General features: G+C 52.1%; 1 protein-coding gene across 3 annotated transcripts in view; it reads left to right on the top strand.

The window, feature by feature from the left end:
• IFT122 (intraflagellar transport 122) overlaps positions 1-22,276 on the top strand; it is a 68,740-nt gene that overhangs the window by 13,590 nt on the left and 32,874 nt on the right. For 2 of the 3 annotated variants that reach the window (XM_070359052.1, XM_070359051.1), the window contains exons 5-14: positions 1,711-1,787; positions 4,426-4,492; positions 5,676-5,822; positions 9,075-9,150; positions 11,789-11,980; positions 12,130-12,268; positions 13,415-13,617; positions 15,098-15,235; positions 18,459-18,623; positions 21,911-22,108. In XM_070359052.1, coding sequence (XP_070215153.1) covers positions 1,711-1,787; positions 4,426-4,492; positions 5,676-5,822; positions 9,075-9,150; positions 11,789-11,980; positions 12,130-12,268; positions 13,415-13,617; positions 15,098-15,235; positions 18,459-18,623; positions 21,911-22,108 — 1,402 coding nt within the window. Of the gene's footprint in view, positions 1-1,710; positions 1,788-4,425; positions 4,493-5,675; positions 5,823-6,917; positions 7,095-9,074; positions 9,151-11,788; positions 11,981-12,129; positions 12,269-13,414; positions 13,618-15,097; positions 15,236-18,458; positions 18,624-21,910; positions 22,109-22,276 lie in introns of all 3 variants that reach the window. The other variant, XM_070359053.1, reaches the window with a different exon arrangement.

The raw sequence follows: 22,276 nt of genomic DNA, 5'->3' as shown, positions 1-22,276 counted from the left end.
TGAGCACAAGCCCCTTAGAAAAGAAGTCAGGAAGGACTTTTTTCCGTGTGACTGAAGTTCAGTTGTGGGGCTGTGTGCTGAGAAGGTCAGGGAGTGAGTGAGTGAGGGAGCAGTCTGGAGCTCTGCTGGCTCGGCCGGCGCTGGCTGGTGTTTGCGTGTAGCTCAGTTTAGTTTGTCTGATGTCACACGTTCTACCCCACCCCCACCCCCCTCCAGTGTCCCCACCTCCAAGAGCCTCACATCCACCCGGGGTGGCCAGCCCGAAACCTGGGCTCCGTGTGCTCCAGGCCCCTCTCTGTGCCAAGGCTCTGCTCATCCCCTGCAGGTCTCAGACGTGGCTTCTTCTGAGAAGCCTCCCTGCCCCTTTAGCCTCGGTCGGGTCTCCTTCATGGCGTTTCTCACAGCTGTACTTTTATTTTGGGGGTGCTGTGTGGCATGCGGGATCTTAGTTCCCCAACCAGGGATCCAACCCGTGCCCCCTGCAGTGGAAGCGTGGAGTCCTAACCACTGGACCGCCAGGGAAGTCCCTTACGGCTGTAGTTTTACATTCACTCTGATGGCTGATAGATTCCTCCCTTCAGCCTGGAAGCTCCGTGGGGCAGACACTGCCTGTGTTTTGCTCACCATGTGTCTCTGGTGCCTGGCGCCTTGCCCGGCCCATTGTAGGTACTCAACAAATGATGGTTTTCTTTTGAATTGTGGTGAAATACACATAGCATGCAATTTGCCATCCTGAGCATTTTTAAGTGTGCAGGCCAGTAGTACATCCATGTTGCTGTGCAGCGAGCCTCCGGGCCTCTCTTCATCTCGCAAAACTGAAACTCCTCACCTAAAAACAACCACCTCCAGCCCCCTCCCCAGCCCTAGGCACCACAGTTCTACTCTCTATGAATTTGACTTCTCTGGGTGCCTCATATACGTGGAATCCTACAGTACTTGTTCCTTTGTGACTGGTTCATTTCACTGAGCATAACGTCCTCAGGGTTTATCTGTGTTGTCGCATGTGTCAGAATTCCCATACGTTTTAATGCTGAATGACATCCTAGTGTATCTACAGACCATATTTTGTTTATCCATTCATTGTTGCTGATGGGCCTTTGGGTTGCTTCCACCTCTTGGCTGGTTGGAATGATGCTGCTGTGAACACGTGTGTACAGATCAACATTTGCATGAGTGAATAAATGAATGAAGGAGGTCACAAGTGAAGTGTGGCTCACAAGTGGGGTAAACCTGAAGCTGAGGTGCCACACGTGGGACGCGACTCCCTCAGCCTTCACGGTCGTCTCAGATGTTTCCAGGTCTTGGTCTATAATAGTGTCTTCATTGTACCTCCCTCCTGTGCGAATGAATGTATTTCCAGGCCTCCACAAAGCATAAGAGGAATGGCCATTAATACGGCGCTTCCAGTGCGCCTGTCTGGGTGCTTTCCATCATCCTCTTACCAGCTGCCACATCAGAGCTGTGCAGTGCGTTTATCTTGGAGGAGGTGGCCAGTCTGGTGGGTGGGTAACATGTAGAGAGGAAAATGGTGGCTGAGAGGCAAGCCAGGAGGGGGGCGTTCACCCCTGTGCTTTTCACTGGTCACTTGCAGCAGAGCTCGTGGTGCGGATTAGAGAGGCTGTCTGTGGGCCCGTCATTGCAGGCTTCTGCTGGAGCCACTGAAGTGTTTGTGGTCTGCCGTGTAATCATCTCCAGTTGTTTACTTCCCAGGCACAATGACTCCATCCAGTGTGTCTCCTACAACCCCATCACCCACCAGCTGGCATCCTGTTCCTCCAGCGACATCGGTAGGTTTGGGTTCCCAGCGTCTCGTCCTGGAATGACTGGAAATTGGCAAAAAGTGCTGAAATCCATCCAGAATGTGGTGACGAGTCAGTGCGCCTTCTTCTCCCTTCACTGGCTGAAGGGAGGCTGAGAATTGTCCTTTAAATTGTGTAGGAACCAAGGGAGTGAATGAGGCCATTGAGTCTGGTCAGAAATGGGTGGGTAAGACGGTGATTTGGGAGAAGGCCCTGGGAAGGGAGGTGGGGAGAGGAACGGGAGAGCCCTGGCGTGACTGGCGTTGCTGCCTCTGAGAGGGGACAGTCCAGTTGTCCCCACCTCCGTGTCCCCCAGCACCCGTGTGCAGCATATCCCCTTTACTCATTCCGTGGTTGTGGCTGTCCTCCCCAAGGAGCATACCCGCCCCACACACGCACTGGTGGGATTCTGGCACAGAGCGGAGGCCGGGAGAGTGGGTGGAGGCCTGCAGGCTCCCTGTTCAAGGTCCAGACTGGCTTTCACTTCATTGGTTCTGTTTTCCTTGCTGGGAGATAGTGGGTACGCAGAGCAGAACTCGAGATCTGACTCCTCCGTTTTCCTCCCCGGCCTAAAGTGAACGCGTTCCTTCTGTCCACTGATCGAGTTCAGAGGTTCAAAACAGAGGATGTGATTGAAAGCATGTTGTGTACATAAAAGGGGAAGGGACTGTCAGTGATGAAAGATTTAGCATTTTCTCCATGTGAGGCACTGGTCTGGGTGCTTACTTTTGGAGTGAAAAAGACAAAGTAGAAATCCTGCCCTCAAAGAGCTTGTGGCCGGGGGCAGGTAGGGAGGTCGAATTTGTAAAAGTGCTCTGAGAAGTAATGATTTTGTTGAGCGTTTGTGATGTGGTGGGTGCTGCGTGTGTGTGTGTGTGTGTGTGCGCGCGCTCAGTCACTAAGTCATGTCTGACTCTCTGCCACCACATGGACTGTAGCCCGCCAGGCTCCTCTGTCCATGGGATTGTCCAGGCAAGAAAACGGAAGTGGGTTGCCTTTTCCTCCTCCAGGGGATCTTCCTGACCCAGGGATCAAACCTGCATCTCTTACATCTCCAGCATTGGCAGGCAGATTCTTTACTACCGAGCCTCCAGGAAATGCTGGTAGGCACTGTGCCAAGGGTTGAATGAATTCCTGGGTGAGCTCTGTGACAACCGTGGAGGTCAGGTAGCAGTCTCAGCCTTGCTGTGCCAATGAAACAGAACTGGGGCTCAGAGTGGTCCAGTGATGTGCCTGAGGTCGCCCCGCGGGTAAGGGATGGACCCAGGCCACGCGATTGCATCGAGTGCCTGCTCTGGACAGCACTCCCGAGAGGCCCCTGAGGGTGCGGTGGAGGGGAGACGGCTCGAGCACAGGCGGAAATGCTGGAGGAGGCCTTCCGGTGCCAGAGACGGGGGAGGCAAATTGTTGGATGTTGCGTCTTGCTCTGCAAATGTATTTCTGCCCTAGATTTTCCTTCTTGGCCATGCTTCGTGGCCCAGACCCAGAGCATAACTTGGTGTTGTTGCCCAGACATAGACCTGTTGTGCAGCACTGCGTCAGTGGCAGGAGGGAGCAAGTCAAAGGCGACCAGTATGCTGGGGACAGGGCATGGCCCAGAAAGGCCGGGGAGTGGAGGCTGGATTTTCAGGAGGCATCTTTCATTACTTTGACCACTAAGTTGTATCCTGGTTATAGTGTAATAATTATGAAAGTTGCATTCCTTTGAGTTAAACCCCTGAAAGGTTGGCTAGAAATTCACCAATGTATCTTCCTCTCCTTTTTTCTTTTGAAGTAGTTATAGATTCACAATAAGCTGCAGTAGTTATAGATTCACAGAGAGTTGCAGAGATAGTAGAGAGGTCTTAGGTACCCTTCCTCCTCTCTCCCCGGTGGATACGCCTCAGGTAACTGTCACACACGATCACGACCAGGAGACTGGCCTGGCACAGTGCGTGTGTATAGCTGTGTCGTGTCGTCACCTGCGTTGATGACCATCGCTGCAGATACTCCTTTATCATCACCTCCCCCACCTCTTGGGGGCTTCCCAGGTGGCGCTCGTGGTAAAGAACCCGCCTGCCAATGCAGGAGACGTAGGAGACTCCAGTTCAGTCCCTGGGGCAGGCAGATCCCCTGGAGGAGGAAATGGCACTCCTGTATTCTTGCCTGGAAAATTCCATGGATAGAGGAGCCTGGTGGGCTGCAATCCAGGGGGTCGCAGAGAGTCGAACATAACTGAGTGACTAACACTTTCTTTCCCCCATCTCCTATTATAGCTAACTCCTTGTGCCTGGTAACCATTACTCTGTTCTCCATCTCTATATAAGATGGGCTCATACAGCATATGACCTTTTGAGACTGACTTTTTAAACTCCGCATGAAAAAAAAAAATAAATAAACTCCGCATGAAACCCTGGAGATCCATATGAGTTGTAGCGTGTGTCAATAGCTTGTTCCTCTTTGTTGCTGAGTAATATTCCAGCCACCGATGCAATGGACATGAACTTGGGCAAAGTTTGGGAGATGGTGAGGGACAGGGAGGCCTGGCCTGCTGGAGTCTGTGGGGTCACAAAGAATCGGACACAACTTAGTGACTGAACAACAACAATAGTCCAACCAGTCTCTCTCATATTATTTTGCATTGAAGGCTTATGGTCTCCTGAGCAGAAGTCTGTCTCTAAGCACAAGTCCAGCAGCAAGATAACCTGCTGCAGGTAAGTTAAGGGGCAGCTCTGAGGGTGGTTTTCTGTCCCCCTGCTCTTCAAACAGACTCAGAATGTGGTTAGTTCACACAGTAGAGAAGGGCGTATGCTTCCTAGTTGGTCTGGCCCCCATGTTTCCTCTTTTCTTCTCTCGTGGTCTCTTTGATGGGAAGAACCCGTGTCTTTGATCGTGGAGCGAAAGGGCACTGCAGGTGGCTTTTGGGCAGCTGTCTAGCAGCCCGCGTCCCAGCCTCAGGCTGCACTCAGGGCAGACTCGGAATGTGAAGCCGGCCTTGTCCAGGTGGCACAGCTGGAGGAAGCACAGGCTTTGATGTTAGATCTGGGTTCAGATCCAGGTTCAGCAGCTCTGACAGGCTCTGTGACCTCAGGAGGTTCCTAATGTGACAAATGGGGATTAAGATGCTAAAAAGAAAAGAAACTATACTAAAAAGAAATCTGATGTTTGCAGTAACATGTAATACTTCAATATATGGAGTCATTCACTCACAGTTTTAATTTTAAGCTACAATAAGTGCTTTTTCCAAGCATCAAAATATTCTCATTTTAGAACAGAGTGGAGGCTTTTAATGAAGGAAAAGAATCAATTGTTTGTAAAACATAGAAAAATGACAAATATATTTCCATTTTGTATGTAGGGAAAAAAAAAAGATGCTGTCTTGATGGGGCTGTTGTGAAATGCACACAAGGTAGTGAGTTGAAAGCAAGCAGCTCCTGCAGATGGTAGACGCTCTCAAAGGGTGGCTGTGCTTGCTGAGCAGCTTCTCAGCGCAGCCTCCCTTTCGTTCAGCAGCTGGTAGGCACCTGCTCGGGAGACTGGCAGTGACCGAGATGCAGGTCCTGTGCTCAGGGGGCTCTGGGGGTGGGAGGAGGCTGACATGGAGAGCAGGGAGTAGGGCGGCCCTGCCAGCAGTGCAAGCAGAGCTCAGAGCCCTTGTGGCGCTGCCGATAGAGACCGTGGGTGCCGAGAGGAAGGTGTACCCGCCTTCACGTCTCGCCCTCCACTCCAGGAAGCAGTGGGACCCCCAGTGTGGCCCTGTGATTTTTGCATCAGGGCCCAGGTGCGCGTGGCCGTTGCTGCCTCATCAGGCCGTCTGAAGCAGGGCCCCACCCTCACAGCGTTTACCTGCTGTGTTCCCTTTCCCCTCCCCACGCCCTCTGGCGGTTGTCTGAACAGCTGGACAAATGACGGGCAGTACCTGGCTCTGGGGATGTTCAACGGGGTCGTCAGCATCCGCAACAAGAACGGCGAGGAGAAGGTGAAGATCGAGCGGCCGGGGGGCTCCCTCTCCCCCATCTGGTCCATCAGCTGGAACCCGTCCAGGTGACTGCACCGCCGCCCTCCTCCACTCCTCCTCGGTCAGGAGCTCTAGGAAGCCCTTCCTCAGGTGCTGGGTTCTTTCTGTCCTCACGAAGGCTCCCTGATTCAAGGCTTCTCACCCCATGTGACTGATCCGTTTTGGAACCTGTTCCCGTTTCAATGGAATTTTTAAAGAGCCCATCTTGAGTTTTGGAATGCATCCCAGAAATGTAGCTGAGCAGATGAGCCATCTAGGCCAGCCCAGAGTGTGTGTGTGTGTGTGTGTGCATGCGTGTATGTGTGCGCACGCGCGTGTGTGTGTGTATGTGTATGTGCGTGTGTGACAGAGAGAGTGTGTATGCATGTGACATAGGAGAGCTACTTCCTTATGAATCAGTAGCTCACCTCTGTGCCGTGGCTTTATTTTGGTCTTTTCCCCTTTTCAGTTCTTCCCTCCAAGTCTGAACAGAACATAGGCTTTTTCATGAGCCCTTTTTGCTTTTCATGAGCCTTTTTTGCTGCCCTTGGCCCCCAAAACATCAGTATTAAGTATAAATATCCCCAAAGCCTATAGTTCCACAAACAATTGGCATCTACCTTCTCCAGCCTTACGCACATTTTCTTTACTGTGCTGATGTGACTTTGATGGGGCGCTAATAGCTTTAGATCTCCTTGTGTAATCCTGTAACATTATTAAGCCACCACCATTCCCCATAGAGTCCTCTGAAGGTAAAGGACTTAATTGTTTACCAACCCAATGTCATTTTAAAGGTGGGACCTACTTGATTTAGAAGTCTGTTTAATCTCACGGCCTTTCTGACATCAGATGATTATGCTTCTTCTTGAATACTTTGGTCCAGCCCAGGGCTGTGGCATGCATGTCTGATGCCTTCAGAGCCCATTAGCCTACCCCAGAGTTCCTGCTGTTTGCTTTTTGCGGCCACAGATGATTCTGTGGCTTCGGGGGCCCATTTTTAATTCATGAGATGCAGGATGCCTGGTCTGCCTGGTTGCTGTCCTCTTCCGGGCAAGGGGCAGGGGCTCCTTGACAGGTCTTGAAATTAATAACCCTAGTGCAGTTGTAGGCAATGCGACTGAACAACCCCTTACCGTCTGCAGCCGATGGGAGAATTTCTGGATGAACATAGAGATCGAGGATTCCGAGGAAGCCATTGTCAGCAGATACTTTCAGGATATCCCTTCCACTCTGAAGTCCGCAGTGTACAGTAGTCAGGGTAGTGAGGCAGAGGAGGACGAGCCCGAGGAAGAGGACAACGGTGCCGGGGACGACAGCCTGTGAGTGTGTCCCGGGGGCCGGAGCCCTCCCCGCAGGGCCCGCCCGCCTGGACCTGCCGGGCAGCACTGCCCTGGTGCTGCCTTCCCAAAGACCAAGGGTGTTGCTGCTGCAGGCTCCTCCCCCCTGGGGGAGCGCCCCGAAGCTTGTGTGTGGGTTATAAGACTCTTCTAGAGAAACTCTGGAAAACACTGAAGAGTCCAAAGGAGAAAGTTCAACTTTTCTGAAAGACCCCATCCCCAGAGGAAACCACTGTTCGCATCTTAAGTGTATTTCCCCCAGTCTTGTAGTGCATTCGTACAATGAACTGAACCATATCCTACTCCCTTTGTCCACTTAGCATCGTAGAGTGAACTCGTTACAGTGGCATCTAGGGGTCCTTTGAAAAACATGACGTCGAGCGCCTGCCTGTGTGCCCTGGCCTGGCCGCAGCGTAGTTCATCAGACACCTCCCCTCTTACCGGACTCCTCTCTCAGCTTGCTCCCACACCGCACTTCACCTTGCATCTACTAGGACACGTATCAGAGAGGAGCTTCCCCCGTCTTAGCCACAGTCCTCATGTCAAATCCTCGCTGTCCAGCCATCCTTTCTTCTCTTCAGCCCAGATTACCTGTAGGGAAACCATTGCAGGCTGCGGTATGAGAGCAGGACATTCTGATTGACAAGTCCTAAGCTAGATCACTTCATCCAAACTGTTCTGTGGTGCCTGGGCTTCCTTAGGAAAAGAAGGCGGGAGGTTGGGGGCCAGGAGGGGAGGAGAGGGTGGGCTTCACGTCCCAACCTGTGTTCAGCCAGAGCGGACCCTTTAGTTACTAACACAAGCTTTTGTTTTGGTAAAGAGTCCCACTGCCCAGGATTTGGGGGGGGGTGGGTAAAAGGGGGAGAAAGAAGGTTGGAAACCAGCCATCCAGCTCATGGAGGCTGAGCCTGACCCAGAGCTGTACAAGGTCTCCCCAGGAGGGCTCGCTGTGGCCTGGGCCCCTGGGTCGTGTTTGGATAAGTGCCGTTCACACAGAGTTCACCTGTGGGTCCCTCCGCCCCTCTCCGTTGTCTTTGTCCCCTTGGCTATCGACTAGAGCCTGCGTGGGTTGCCATCTTGTCACCCTTGCCCGGGTTTTGCTCACAGGGCTGCACCACGCTTTGCCTGAGTGTCTCATGGTGCTGTCAGATGACCCCAAGGCCCTGGGCTCAAAACGCTGGAGTTAATGAAGAGGAGGCAATGTTAGGTGGGTTCAGGCCAGCACCCGAGGGCTGGGAACCTCTCTCTCTTGAACTCGACTCCTGAGTAGCCTGATCCTCAGCCTTGGCTGCGGAGGTTTCTCCTGTGTGGCTCCTGCAGCTGCTATTCCAGGACGCTGATGCTGATGGCAGTCGGTTTCAGAGACGGGCTGGTCGTAGCGAACCGCCATTCTTTCCTGTTAGATCCAATCAGAAACCATTCCACCTGCGTGTGAACCCCAACTGCGGGGGAACCAAGCTTTGGGTGTTAGTTTCCTCTTGAGGAAGAGCAAGCAAGGTTCCCCTCTATCCATTAAAAAAAAAAATCAGACAATCCATGCCTTCCCACCGCTGAAGACTCTGCTCTCTGTCTCTCTGCTCCTCCCCACCTTGTACAGTGTGTAAGAGAAAGCGCTCTCGGATCTCCAACCTCGCTGTCTTAGCTCTGCTCCCAGGAAGCTATGAAACAAGGGGTCTCACCTCTTCATGGTGGCTGTGTCCCTGCACCATGAGCACCCGCGTGGTGGGGCATCCTGTTGAGATACAGATCCCGGGAGGGCTGACCTCACCTTCCCCTTCCCACTGGACCGGTTGATGGGTAGGCCCACGTCACAGCCCTCTGGCCCCTGTCCTCCTGTCCGGCACTTGGCAATCTGACCGCCTGACCTGGGCTTTCTCTTTCCTGTTGTTTGTTAAACCCTTCGGGCCACACTCACCAGCAGGCCTTGGCCCCACGTAACCTCTTTTGTCTTCTGTTGATTAGAGAGGAACGCAATGACATCCTGGCTGTAGCTGACTGGGGACAGAAGCTTTCCTTCTACCAGCTGAGTGGAAAACAGGTATGCGGGTCTGTGCCGGCCCGGTGGGAGGCACCGGTTTGGTCATGCCTGTTAGTTTTCGTCTGTTTTCATGTTTGGAGACTGCATTATTAATGATTGTTTGTCATTTGTGTTAGCTCCTGTTTATCGAGCATTTACTGTGACACCAGGTTCTGTGCTGAGTGCTATGCATTCTTTATCTCTTTTAATTCTTGTAAAACTTTGAGAAGTAGGTACTCTGCCAATCAACTTTTTACATTTTTGGGGCCACAGTGAGGGCATGCGGAACTTCCTCTACTAGGGATAAAATCCGTGCCCTCTGCAGGGGAAGTGCGGAGTCTGAACTGCTGGACCTCCAAGAAAGTCTGATGATCTGATTTTTAGATATGAGTAGACAAGTCTCAGGGCAGTGGAATAAATATTATGCCCAAGGTCCTGCACTGCCGGTAAATGGTTGAACTGAAATGCAGCTTGGTCTGTAAAGCCTGGGTCCTAGTTTGTGACCCTCTTCCTGTATTTGCTTTATTCATGTTTATAAGCAGCTGCTAGGCTAGCCCTTCAGGCCTTGGGTGGGCAGGGAGATGTGAGGATGCTTCCTGGAAGAGATGACACCTGGCGGAGAAGAAGGGGGAAAGGACATCCTTGTCTAGTGCTGGGGTGCTGTGGAGAATGGCATGGAGGTGTGAAAGAGCATGGGCTGACTGTAAGAGACTCATTTTGACTTGGGATCTTGGGAACTAAACTCAGGAGCTTGACCTTCATCCTAAAAGTAGAGGGGGCACCATCAAAAGTGAAGAGACAACACACAGAGTGAAAGAGAAATTTTTCAAATCATTTATCTGATAAGGGACTTGCATCTGAAATATGTGAAAAAACTCTTCAGTTCAGTTCAGTTGCTCAGTCGTGTCTGACTCTTTGTGACCCCATGGACTCAGCACGCCAGGCCTCCCTGTCCATCACCAGCTCCCGGAGCTTGCTCACACTCATGGCCATTGTCAGTGATGCCATCCAACATTTCATCCTCTGTCGTCCCCTTCTCCTCCTGTCTTCAATCTTTCCCAGCATCAGGGGCTTTTCAAATGAGTCAGTTCTTCACATCAGGTGGCCAAAGTATTGGAGTTTCAGCTTCAGCATCTGTCCTTCCAGTGCCTATTCAGGACTGATTTCCTTTAGGGATGGACTGGTTGGATCTTCTTGCAGTCCAGGGGACTGTCAAGAGTCTTCTCCAACACCACAGTTCAGAAGCATCGATTCTTCAATGCTCGGCTTTCTTTATAGTCCAACTCTCACATCCATACATGACTCCTGGAAAAACCATAGCCTTGACTAGATGGAGCTTTGTTGGCAAAGTAATGTCTCTGCTTTTTAATATGCTGTCTAGGTTTGTCATAGCTTGTCTTCCAAGGAGTAAAAAACTCCTACAAGTCAATAATAAAAAGACAACTTAATTAAAAAATGGAAAAGGGATCTGAATGGACATTTTTTCAAACAAGAAATACATGTGGCCAAGTAAGCAAATGAAAAGATGTTCAACATCATTAGCTACCAGGAAAATGCAAATCAAACTCACACTGAGACCTACTCCACACCCACTAGGATGGAGAGGTTGGCACCCTTGTATACTACTGGCAGGAATATAAAATGGTATACCCAGCCACTTTTTAAGTAGTTATTAAAGGTTAAATGTGAAGTTACTATATGACCCAGCAACTCTACTAGATATCCATATCTAAGAAAGATGAAAACGTATATCTGCACAAAAATTTGTATGCAAGTATTCATATTCAGCATTTTTCATAATAGCCAGAAATAGGAAGAACTGAAATGTTTATCGATTCATGCATGGGAAAAAAAAATGGGGAATATCCATACAATGGAATATTATTCAGCAGTGAAAAGGAGTGAAGTACTGGTGCAGACTGGAAAAGGGTGAACTGGTCACAAAAGGCCACGCGGTCTGTGTTTCCGTTTATATGAAGTGTCCAGAATAGGCAGATCTATAGACAGGAAGTAGATCAGTGGTTGCCAGGGGGTGGAAAGAGAAGGAAAAGGGGATTGACTGCTACAGGTACAGGGCTTCTTTTTGGGGTGTTGCCGTTGGTGATGATGGTTATACAACTCCAGATGTAGTAAAAGCTAATGAAGTGTACACTTGACATGGGCGAATCGTGTGGTGCGTGAAACACCTGAATAAGTTCGTTCCAAAGAGAATAGGATGAGTGTCGTTATAGAATAAGAACAACTTTTAAAACATTGAATGGACTTAGTTTTGTGAAGTACAAAAAAAGGAAAGAAGGAGGGAAGGAAAAGAAAAGCAGAAAGAAATTGCCCTCAGGACTGAGGGAAATGCTGAAGCCTAGCAAGGGCTGTGAGCAGAGGGGGAGGCCTAACGGGAGAAGACCATCTGGGGTGTGGATTGACTGCGGAGCTAAGACACAGCCCTGGGGCCGTTGGGTGGGACTGGGGGAGACCCTGGAGGGTTTGTCCGTGTGGAGAGGATGGGGTGCTCTAGAGGGCTGGGCTGTGTTCGTGACGGAATCTGTCACATGGAGAACGCTGGCCAGTTCCCAATGTAAAGGATGGAGGGAAAAGCCCTTGATCGTGTTGCGATGATCATGAATTCAGCGTGGATCTCCCTTGGTGTGTTCTCTTTCTTCAGATCGGAAAGGACCACTCCCTGAACTTTGACCCCTGCTGCATCAGCTACTTTACTAAAGGGGAGTACATTTTGCTGGGGGGATCAGACAAGCAAGTGTCCCTTTTCACCAAGGATGGTGTACGGCTTGGGGCCGTTGGGGAGCAGACCTCCTGGGTGTGGACGTGTAAAGTGAAGCCTGACTCCAACTACGTGGTAAGAAGCGGGAGTTGGTTGGTTGGGCCACCACCCGAGTAGTCAGTGAACATCGGCCGTGTTTAGCCAGTCAGATCACTGACGTTTGTTCCTGACAGGCAGGTCTGTCTCCACAGAGGACTGAGAACTGACAGGCTCGTTCTCCACAGGTGGTGGGCTGCCAGGATGGCACCATTTCCTTCTACCAGCTGATTTTCAGCACAGTCCACGGGCTCTACAAGGACCGCTACGCCTACAGGGATAGCATGACTGATGTCATTGTGCAGCACCTGATCACCGAGCAGAAAGGTAAGCGGCGGGTACGGCCCCTCTGCCCACCAGATGCTGGGAAGAGGGGCCGGTCGACAGGGCTGCTCACAGGGCAGGTGAGACGGTAGGGCGTGTTGCTCCTTGGTGTTCTGGGCACGTGTTGGATCACTGGGTCTCGCTCTTTTGTGTGGTAGGAGCGTGGAGAGGATATTGATGTCTTTGAAGCAATGAACCCTCTTTCCAAAAAAAAAAATTTGCAGCTAATGCTAAGGGGAAATGGACTGCCTGGCTAAGGGAGGACAGCATACAACAAGTCAGAGCCGGGGGCTGGGCGACCTGCATGGGTCTCTGCGGACCTGTGTCCTCTCTGATCACAGTCCCTTCTGGGGTGCTTCTCCCCCAGCTCCGTGTCCACTCACCTCCTGCGGGTGCTCCCCCCAGAGAGAAGGAGGCAGTGGGTTGCATGGGCTCGGTCAGAAGGCCAGAGTTCCAGGCCTCGGGTAGCCAGTCCCTTCCTCCGTCCACCCAAGTGGCCATGCTGGCTCAGTGGGCTGAGAATCTGCTTATTTCAAGGGCAGTCGTCTGTAGGTGTCCCGGCCACAGCACATTGCAGGGGCCTGTGTGTGGGGGTCCAGGTCGAGGGGTGTCTTGCAGAGTCAGGTGGCATTCTCTGGTCCCCCACCTGGGAGCACCTCTGATGAAAGACTCCAGCTGCGATGCTGAGGCTGCAGCGGGTCAGGCGGTTCCCTGCTGTCCTTGCTGAGGGACTTTCTCCACCTGTAGCAGGAGCGTGAGACCCTAGCGTGTGCCAGAAACTGCCTTCGGCTCCCTGTTGGCAAGAGTGCTGGGTGGCAAGTGTCCAGAGCTGTGGGCAGTTACCCAGACGTGTTCCTGATCATCAGGGGCTATTGGTGCCATTCAGAGATTTATCTTCAGCAAGCGATGGTAGCACAGAGACTTCTACTTTGCACAGTCAGATGTAAGCTCAAGGCCACAAAGATTTGTATGCGACTCAGTGTTTAGCAGAGTTGATTGCGTATTAGACACTTTGTAAAGGTTTTTTGATGAGTGTGTCTCCTTTAATTGCCTCTAGCATTAAGTAAATGATGGCTTTTAATTTCTCTGCCTTCTCCCTTACCTAATAGCCTCTTGTTCGAGCTGGGTTTTTTTTCCTCTCTTTCACAGTTCGGATTAAATGCAAAGAACTTGTCAAGAAAATTGCCATCTACAAGAATCGATTAGCGATCCAGCTGCCCGAGAAGATCCTCATCTACGAGCTGTACTCAGAGGACTCGCTGGACATGCGGTACCGGGTGAAGGAGAAGATTGCCAGGAAGTTCGAGTGCAACCTCCTGGTGGTGTGTGCCGACCACATCATCCTCTGTCAGGTGGGCGGCAGCGGCTCAGAGGGCGGGCTGCATCCACTTCATCCTCCCGCAGGGAGCGGGTTACCCACCTCCCGGCTCTAGAGTCGGTCGCTGGAAGAAAGCTCCTTCCCGTCAAGCTCAGTGGCTGTTCATTGCTTTCATGCTTATTGGCATCTGGAGGGGTCAGAGCCTACCAGAAAGCCATAGGCCGTAAACTGGGGAATACGGGGACTATGGTCTTCCCAGGTGGTCCTAGTGGTAAAGAACCCGCCTGCCCATGCAAGAGACACATGTAAGAGACATGGGTTCGATCCCTGGGTCAGGAAGATCTCCTGGTGAAGGAAATGGCAACCCACTCCAGTAATCTTTTCTGGAGAATCCCATGGACAGAGGAGCCTGGCAGGCTACAGTCCACGGGGTCGCAAAGATTTGGACACGACTGGAAGGACTGGGCCCTGTTGGTCCAGTGGTTAGGACTCTGCACTCTCGCTGCTGAGGGCCTGGGTTCAATCCCTGGGAGGGGAGCTAAGATCTTCCAAGACTTGAGGCCAAAAACAAAAAAACCGAAAAATACATTTTTGTGTTGCACAAAGCACTGTGTTGAACTGGGATTGTATATATTTTAATGACTTGAAGCATACATTGATATCCCACAAAATGAAGGTCAGTGTCGTTTTCGTAAACGTATACACACAGAAATTTATGCTCGCTTTCAATTGAACAACAAAAAAATTTATGATATCAACTCAAAATAGTAAAGGAAGTTTTACTTCCTGATAATTTTTTTGACAAAAAAAAGATTTGTCAACTTAGAGCTTCCTAGAAGCTGTCTAGGTTGATGCCAGGAATGCCTGGGGAGACCGTAAGAGAAGCCCAGCCCAGCCACTTTCCTGGAAGTAGAGGTGGATTTGGTTTTGTAAAATTAAGCCTATTGGAAGTGATAAAGTGGAAGAAATCCTTTAGGAATCACATATGTAAGATACTATTAAAAAAATCTCTCTAAAAATCTCAAGTTAAAGCAGTTTAGGGGTTGTTGTTATTTAGTCACCAAGTCATGTCTGCCTCTGTGACCCCACAGACTGTAGCCCTCCAAGCTCCTCTATCCATGGGACCGTCCAGGCAAGAATACTGGAGTGGGTGGTCATGCCCTCCTCCAGGGGATCTTCCCGACCCAGGGATCGAACCCGCGTCTGTCGTGTTGCAGGTGGATTCTTTACCACTGGGCCACCTGGGAAGCCCAAGGGTAGGGGCGCCACAGGTTACAGATGTGCTTCCGCGTGCAGCCCCTGGCTGTGGCTGCCCGGAGGCCTGCTGAAGATGGAGGCTGAGCTGGGCTCCGCAGGGAAGGCTTGTGTGAAGCTGCTAGGCACGGGGTCTAGATGGGTTCAGTGGGAACAGAGTGTGGAGGCAGTTTTCACCCTGTAGGCGCAGGCAGACCTCCTTGGGCGCCCGGGCACGCCTGTCCTGCTTGCGATCACCCGGAGCTGCGCTTGTTTTCTAGGAGAGGCGGCTGCAGTGCCTGTCCTTCAGCGGCGTGAAGGAGCGGGAGTGGCAGATGGAGTCTCTCATTCGCTACATTAAAGTGATCGGTGGCCCCCCAGGAAGGGAGGGTCTGCTGGTCGGCCTGAAGAATGGACAGGTGAGTGCACCCTGGCGTCTCCCATTAGGCCAGTCATCTGCAGGCAGACACAGGCAGCCAGAGTAGTGCTGACTCCGAGGTGGGTTCCTGGAGCAAGCAAAGGGCTCCCCCGCTGCACCCCCACCTCTCGCCCCACAGGCACGTTGGAGGGCAGCCCGGGATCCTGTTTTATGTGGCCAGCGTCAAGCCAGACCCACGATGGCTTCTACTCAGCATGCCACGTTCTGGCAGAGTTGGCTCTGCAGCCTCTGGGCTGCCATGGAGGCTTCGTGGATTGAAGGTCACCCAGGAGGTGGGAGACTTGTTGGAGATTCAGTTTCAGTGTCTTCACAGGGAGGGAGATGGAGCTCATTCCTTAGATGAGATGCCTGTTAGAGCAGTGAATGGGTCAAGGAATGTGTTCTAGCTTGCATCTCAGAGGGTGCTAGTCCCCAGGCTCTTACCAGGTGTTTTAAAGAAAATGGGCCCTATGTTCAAATAGAGGTGGAAAATCTAGGTTACAAAAAGTTGAACAGATTTGTGTGTGCATTCTTTGCTCAAAAGAAGAAAGTTCTAAGTGGGTTACATGGAAATGTGAAAGGGAAAATATAACTGCATAAGCCTGAGAGCCAAGCTGTCTGGCAGATGGCTGTGGCTGAGGCTTGTTAGGCCTTTCCTGGGGCTGAAAGTCATAGGGGATGAGATTAGCAGAGGCTGCAGAGTGTCAACATTACAGTGAAGGAGAGCTGGCTTCTTCCTCTCGTCAGCTGTCGTTTCCAGTGCAAGACTGGAGAGCTTGGGCTCTGTGGGCAGGTGAACCTGGGGCCGTGTGCATGCTGAGCAACTCACGAGCTGTGTGATCCTGAGCAAGTCACTTCACCTCTCTGAGGCTCAGATGTTACAAATGAGAATCCCACGTGTTTCACCCACATGCTTTGCAGCCCATGTTTCACAGGACTGTCAAGCACAGTCAGTAACTGGTAGCTGTTTCCATCCTCCTCACCATCCTCACCATTCTCCCATCCTCCTCACCATCCTCACCATTCTCCCCATCCTCCTTACCATCTTTACCATCCTCCACATCCTCCCCATCACCGTCACCATCCTCCTCCCCATCATCCTCACCATCATCCTCCCCATCCTCGCCATCATCACCATCCTCCCCATCATCTTCATCCTCACCATCATTCTCCCCACCATCCTCACCATCCTCCCCATCCTTCTCACCATCCTCACCATCCTCCCCATCATCTGCACCATCCTCTGCATCATCCTCACCATCCTCACCATCCTCCCATCCTTCTCACCATCCTCACCATCCTCCCCATCCTCCTCACCATCCTCCCCATCCTCCCCATCATCCTCCCCATCATCCTCACCCTCCTCCCCATCCTCCCCATCATCCTCACCATCCTCCCCATCCTCCTCACCATCCTCCCCATCCTCCTCACCATCCTTCCCATCCTCCGCATCATCCTCACCATCCTCGCCATCATCCTCACCATCCTCACCATCCTCATTACCATCCTCACCATCCTCCCCACCATCCTCACCATCCTCACCATCCTCCCCATCCTCCTCACCATCCTCCCCATCCTCCTCCCCATCCTCCCCATCCTCCCCATCCTCCTCACCATCCTCACCATCCTCACCATCCTCCCCATCCCCTTCACCATCCTTCCCATCCTCCGCATCATCCTCACCATCCTCGCCATCATCCTCACCATCATCCTCACCATCCTCATTACCATCCTCACCATCCTCCCACCATCCTCCCCATCCTCCCCATCCTCCTCCCCATCCTCCCCATCCTCCTCACCATCCTTCCCATCCTCTGCATCATCCTCACCATCCTCGCCATCATCCTCACCATCATCCTCACCATCCTCATTACCATCCTCACCATCCTCCCCACCATCCTCACCATCCTCCCCATCCTCCTCACCATCCTCCCCATCGTCCTCCCCATCCTCCCCATCCTCCTCACTATCCTCCCCATCCTCTTCACCAATCTCACCATCCTCCCCAGCATCCTCCCCATCCTCCCCATCCTCCTCACCATCCTCCCCATCCTCCTCACCATCCTCCCCATCATCCTCACCATCCTCTCCATCATCCTCACCATCCTCCCCATCCTCTTCACCATCCTCCCCATCCTCTTCACCATCCTCACCATCCTCCCCAGCATCCTCGCCATCCTCCCCATCATCCTCAGCATCCTCCCCATCATCCTCACCATCCTCCCCATCCTCTTCACCATCCTCACCATCCTCCCCAGCATCCTCCCCATCCTCCTCAGCATCCTCCCCATCCTCCTCACCATCCTCCCCGTCATCTTCCCCATCCTCCTCACCATCCTCCCCATCCTCCCCGTCATCTTCCCCATCCTCCTCCCCATTCTCCCCATCATCCTCACCATCCTCTCCATCATCCTCACCATCCTCCCCATCCTCTTCACCATCCTCCCCATCCTCTTCACCATCCTCACCATCCTCCCCAGCATCCTCCCCATCCTCCCCATCATCCTCAGCATCCTCCCCATCCTCCCCAGCATCCTCCCCATCCTCTTCACCATCCTCCCCATCCTCCTCAGCATCCTCCCCATCCTCCTCACCATCCTCCCGTCATCTTCCCCATCCTCCTCACCATCCTCCCCATCCTCCCCATCCTCCCCTTCGTCCTCCCCATCCTCCCCATCATCCTCCCCATCCTCCCCATCATCCTCACCCTCCTCCCCATCCTCCCCATCCTTCTCCCCATCCTTCTCATCCTCCCCTTCTTCATCCCCATCCTCGCCATCCTCACCATCCTCCCCATCATCCTCCCCATCCTCCTCACCCTCCTCCCCATCCTCCTCATCATCCTCGCCATCCTCCCCAGCATCCTCTTCTTGCTGTGGTTACACCGGATGTCTGTCACTGTTTACAGGAGCCTTTTCCTGTGTGAGTTTGTGACTGTGCTGTCTTCTAATCCTTCATTTTGGGCAGTGTTGTTAACCGTACCCCGTCAAGCGGACATTCGATGGGTTGGTCGTGTCTCGGGGCCTGTGGTTACGTAGGCAGCCTCTGATGGGCCACACTCTGGTCCCTGTGGGAAGCCCCCTCTCCCTTTCCTCCTCTACACAGAGCCTCCGGTGAAGTTAGTGGCGATGGTGCTTGTAGAACACATGGGGTCCAGCAACGTGCCGGTGTTCCAGGGTGTGTGGCCATGGTTACTCACGCTTTCCCCTCTGAAATTTTGCCAGATCCTCAAGATCTTCGTGGACAACCTCTTCGCCATCGTCCTGCTGAAGCAGGCCACCGCCGTGCGCTGCCTGGACATGAGCGCCTCCCGCAACAAGTTGGCCGTGGTGGACGAGAACGACATGTGCCTGGTGTACGACATCCACACCAAGGAGCTGCTGTTTCAGGTGACCCCCGGAGTGCCCAGGACAGGGCCCTTGGGTTCGAGACCCTCCCTCGCTTCCCAGCCCCTGCAGGAGGGGCTCTGGGGGAGCAGGGAGGTGCAGAGGCACAGAGTCTGAGAGCGCTGGCCCAGCCTGCCCCTCGCACACAAGCTGCAGGAGTTGGCTGAGCCTTGTGGGCTTCGGTTTCCACGCTGGGAAGATGGGCAAGTTATACCTTTCTTATGAGATTACTGTGAGCAGTGAATGAGTAACAAGTCTCAGTGGGGCCCGTGAGGGCTCTCCGTACGTGGGTTAACGTGAAGATGATTCTTTGGGAAAAGTCTGCTTCTCACGGACCGGAGGCCTGCCTGTATCTGCGACTGCCCTGAGACAGAGTCAGGGAACAGGACCAGGTCTGTCACCTGAAAGAGGGCAGGGGAGGGGAGCCCTCCCTCTGCCATTTCACAGGGGTGCCCCGCAGCCAGCAGATGTGGAGTGTTCGGGGGGGATAGGCACTGCTTACACAACGCCTAGGCTGGAGGAAGTGTCACCGGAGAAAAGGGCCCACAGGCTCCGTGCCCAGTGCTGGCTGGCTTTCTGCTGGGCTGGGCGCTGGCTTTGCCTCTCGAGGGCTTTGTAAGTGGTCAAGGCCATTTGCCTGACGCGAGTTCCCCGCGAGCTGAACCCTCCCCTGACTGGCTTCCTCAGCTGCTGCGGCTTTCCCTGCGTGGTGGGCAGAGTGAGGTCCCTTCCTCAGGGCGCTCTGTCCTCAGCAGTGACATTAACACGGCAGAGGGGTGCTGCCTCGGATTGGGAAGGGGATGCCTGGCTACCGCTGGGCTGAGGCGACTCCGTCATAGCTACTCGACCTCGTCTCTGGGAGCCAGAGTGGTTTCGAGGAAGGAAAGAGCACAGGATTTGTCTTCAGACAGACCTGCCTCCACCCCTGCTTTCATCACTGTGCCGGTCTCGAGCAAGCCAGTGAACCTCTCGGAGCCTCGGTTGCTCTTTACCTCTAAAATGCAAGTAGTACCTGCCCCCTCCCAGAACTGCTGCAGGGCTAAACAAGCTGCCGTAGAACCTGGCTCAGCGCCTGGCACAAACCAGGGCCCTCGGTGTTGCTGCTCGTCTCCCAGACTCAGCACCCACGGCCGCAGGTGTCACTAGGTTAGCGGGGCCCCAGTTGTGAATCTGCAGCTGAGCCTCAACAGGAGTGGAAGAGCCTGTGTCCTTCCCAGCCCCCGCTGAGGGTTCTGCAGGAGGCAGAGGGGAGTAATTCTCCAAGTTGCCAGGAGACACGGACGTTCCCAGCTATCTTTTTCTCCTCTCTGCTGCCCCAGCCGCCTGCAAACAGAAAACACTTACATTGTTTTTTCCTCATTATGAAAGTAAACCATGTTCATTATAAACGACTCAGCCATCATAACAGGTTCTAGGCAGAAAGGGATGAACATCTGCTGGTCCCGGGGGCTCCAGAGCTGAGCAGAAACCTTTGAGGGGAACTTTCAGGGAAGGCACCCCAGGGTGCCTCCTGGGGTGACTGTAGTTTTGTTGTTCAGTTGCTAGGTTATGTCCAGCTGTCTGTGATGCCATGGACTACAGCACGCCAGGCTTCCCTGTCCTTCACCATCTCTTGGAATTTGCCCAAACTCAGGTCCTTTGATTCAGTGATGCCATCCAACCCTGTCATCCTCTGTCGACCCCTTCTCCTCCTGCCCTCAATCTATCCAGCCTCAGGGTCTTTTTCCAATGAATTGGCTCTTCATCAGGTGGCCAAAGCATTGGAGTTTCAGCTTCAGTCTTTCTAATGAATAACTTAGGGTTAATTTCCTATAGTATTGACTAGCTGGATCTCCCTGCTTCCCAAGGGACTCTCAAGAGTCTTCTCCAACAGCACATTCGAAAGCATCAATTCTTTGGCGCTCAGCCTTCTTTATGATCCACCTCTGACATCCATACATGACTACTGGAAAAACCTTAGCCTTGGCTAGGTGGACCTTTGTCGGCAAGGTGATGTCTCTGCTTTTTAATACACTGTCTAGATTTGTCATAGCTTTTCTTCCAAGGAACAGTTTTAATTTAATGGCTTAATTTTAATTTTATAGCTGCAGTCACCATCTGCAGTGATTTTGGAGCCCAAGAAAGTAAAATCTCTCATTGTTTCCATTATTTCCCCATCTATTTTCCATGAAGTGATGGGACCAGATGCCATGATCTTAGTTTTTTGAATATTGAGTTTTAAGCCAGCTTTTTCACTCTCCTCTTTCACCTTTATCAGAAGGCTCTTTATTTCCTCTTCACTTTCTTCCGTTTGAGTGGTATCATATGCGTATCTGAGGTTGTTGATATTTGTCTCAGTAGTTTTGATTCCAGCTTGTGCTTCATCCAGCCTGGTCTTTTTTATGATATATTGTATATGAGTTAAATAAGCAGAGTGACAATATAGAGCCTTGATACACTCCTTCCCCAATTTTGAACCAGTCTGTTGTTCTAAGTCCAGTTCTAACTGTTGCTTCTTGACCTACATACAGGTTTCTCAGGGGACAGGTAAGGTGGTCTGGTATTCCTGTTTCTTTAAGAATTTTCTACAGTTTGTTGTGATCCACAGGCTTTAGCATAGTCCATGAAGCAGAAGTAGATGTTTTTCTGGAATTCCCCTGCTTTTTCTGTGTCCAGCAGATGTTGGCAATTTGACCTGTGGTTCCTCTGCCTTTTCCAAATCCAGCCCGTACATTTTAAAGTTCTTTGTTCATGTACTGTTGAAACTTAGCTTGAAGGATTTTACATGTGTGAACTGTCAGCGCAGAGACAATATATTATTTTCTACTTTTAAAATAACTCACTGTTCTCTTTCTTATTATAAAAAACAATAGACATTCATGACCAAAAGAAAATTTGAAGCAAACAAAAAAATGTAGAAAATAAAAAATTACCCACAATCTCAGCTACCCCCAAACAATCAGTGGTAATTGTTTGGGATCTATCCCTTTAAACCTTCTTCCGTGACTAGCTTTGTTTATTCATTCTTTAATAGAACTACATCCCACTTTGCTGATTTTCTCACTTCCTATGTAATGATTAATCTTTGGGGATGATAATTTTTTCAGAAGTGATGCTTACCTGAAGAATTCCAGCACATGCAGTGCAGAGAGGAGCTTGCTCCTCTGTGCTGTCCATTTTGTGTCTGATCCCTTCTCCCCCAACCTTCCCTACAACCCATGTTAGCAGCTTAGTGGGATTCAGGCTTTAGGGAGCCAGTCCCTGGCCGAGTGTAGGAGTGGAGTCATCCCCTCACCGTCCCTTGCCCACAGGAACCCAACGCCAACAGCGTGGCCTGGAACACCCAGTGTGAGGACATGCTCTGCTTCTCTGGCGGTGGCTACCTCAACATCAAGGCCAGCACCTTCCCGGTGCACCAGCAGAAGCTGCAGGGCTTCGTCGTCGGCTACAACGGCTCCAAGATCTTCTGCCTCCACGTCTTCTCCATGTCGGCCGTGGAGGTGCCACAGGTAATCCAGCACCCTGTCTGCCCCCAGCCAGGGCAGGGCCTAGGAGCCCGGGGACAGCCAGGGAGGGGGTGGAGAGGAGACAGGGTGGAGAGATGGGCGTGGCAGCCGTCAGGTGGGAGGCGCTTTGGACCTGAACCGAGCCCTGTCTCCACCCTTTGCAACCTCTGG

This window comes from Bos mutus, chromosome 22, assembly GCF_027580195.1.
Source record: "Bos mutus isolate GX-2022 chromosome 22, NWIPB_WYAK_1.1, whole genome shotgun sequence".
In the NCBI taxonomy this organism is placed as follows: domain Eukaryota; kingdom Metazoa; phylum Chordata; class Mammalia; order Artiodactyla; family Bovidae; genus Bos; species Bos mutus.
Note: the sequence above shows the minus strand (reverse complement) of the source record. Positions and strands in the feature narration are given on the sequence as shown.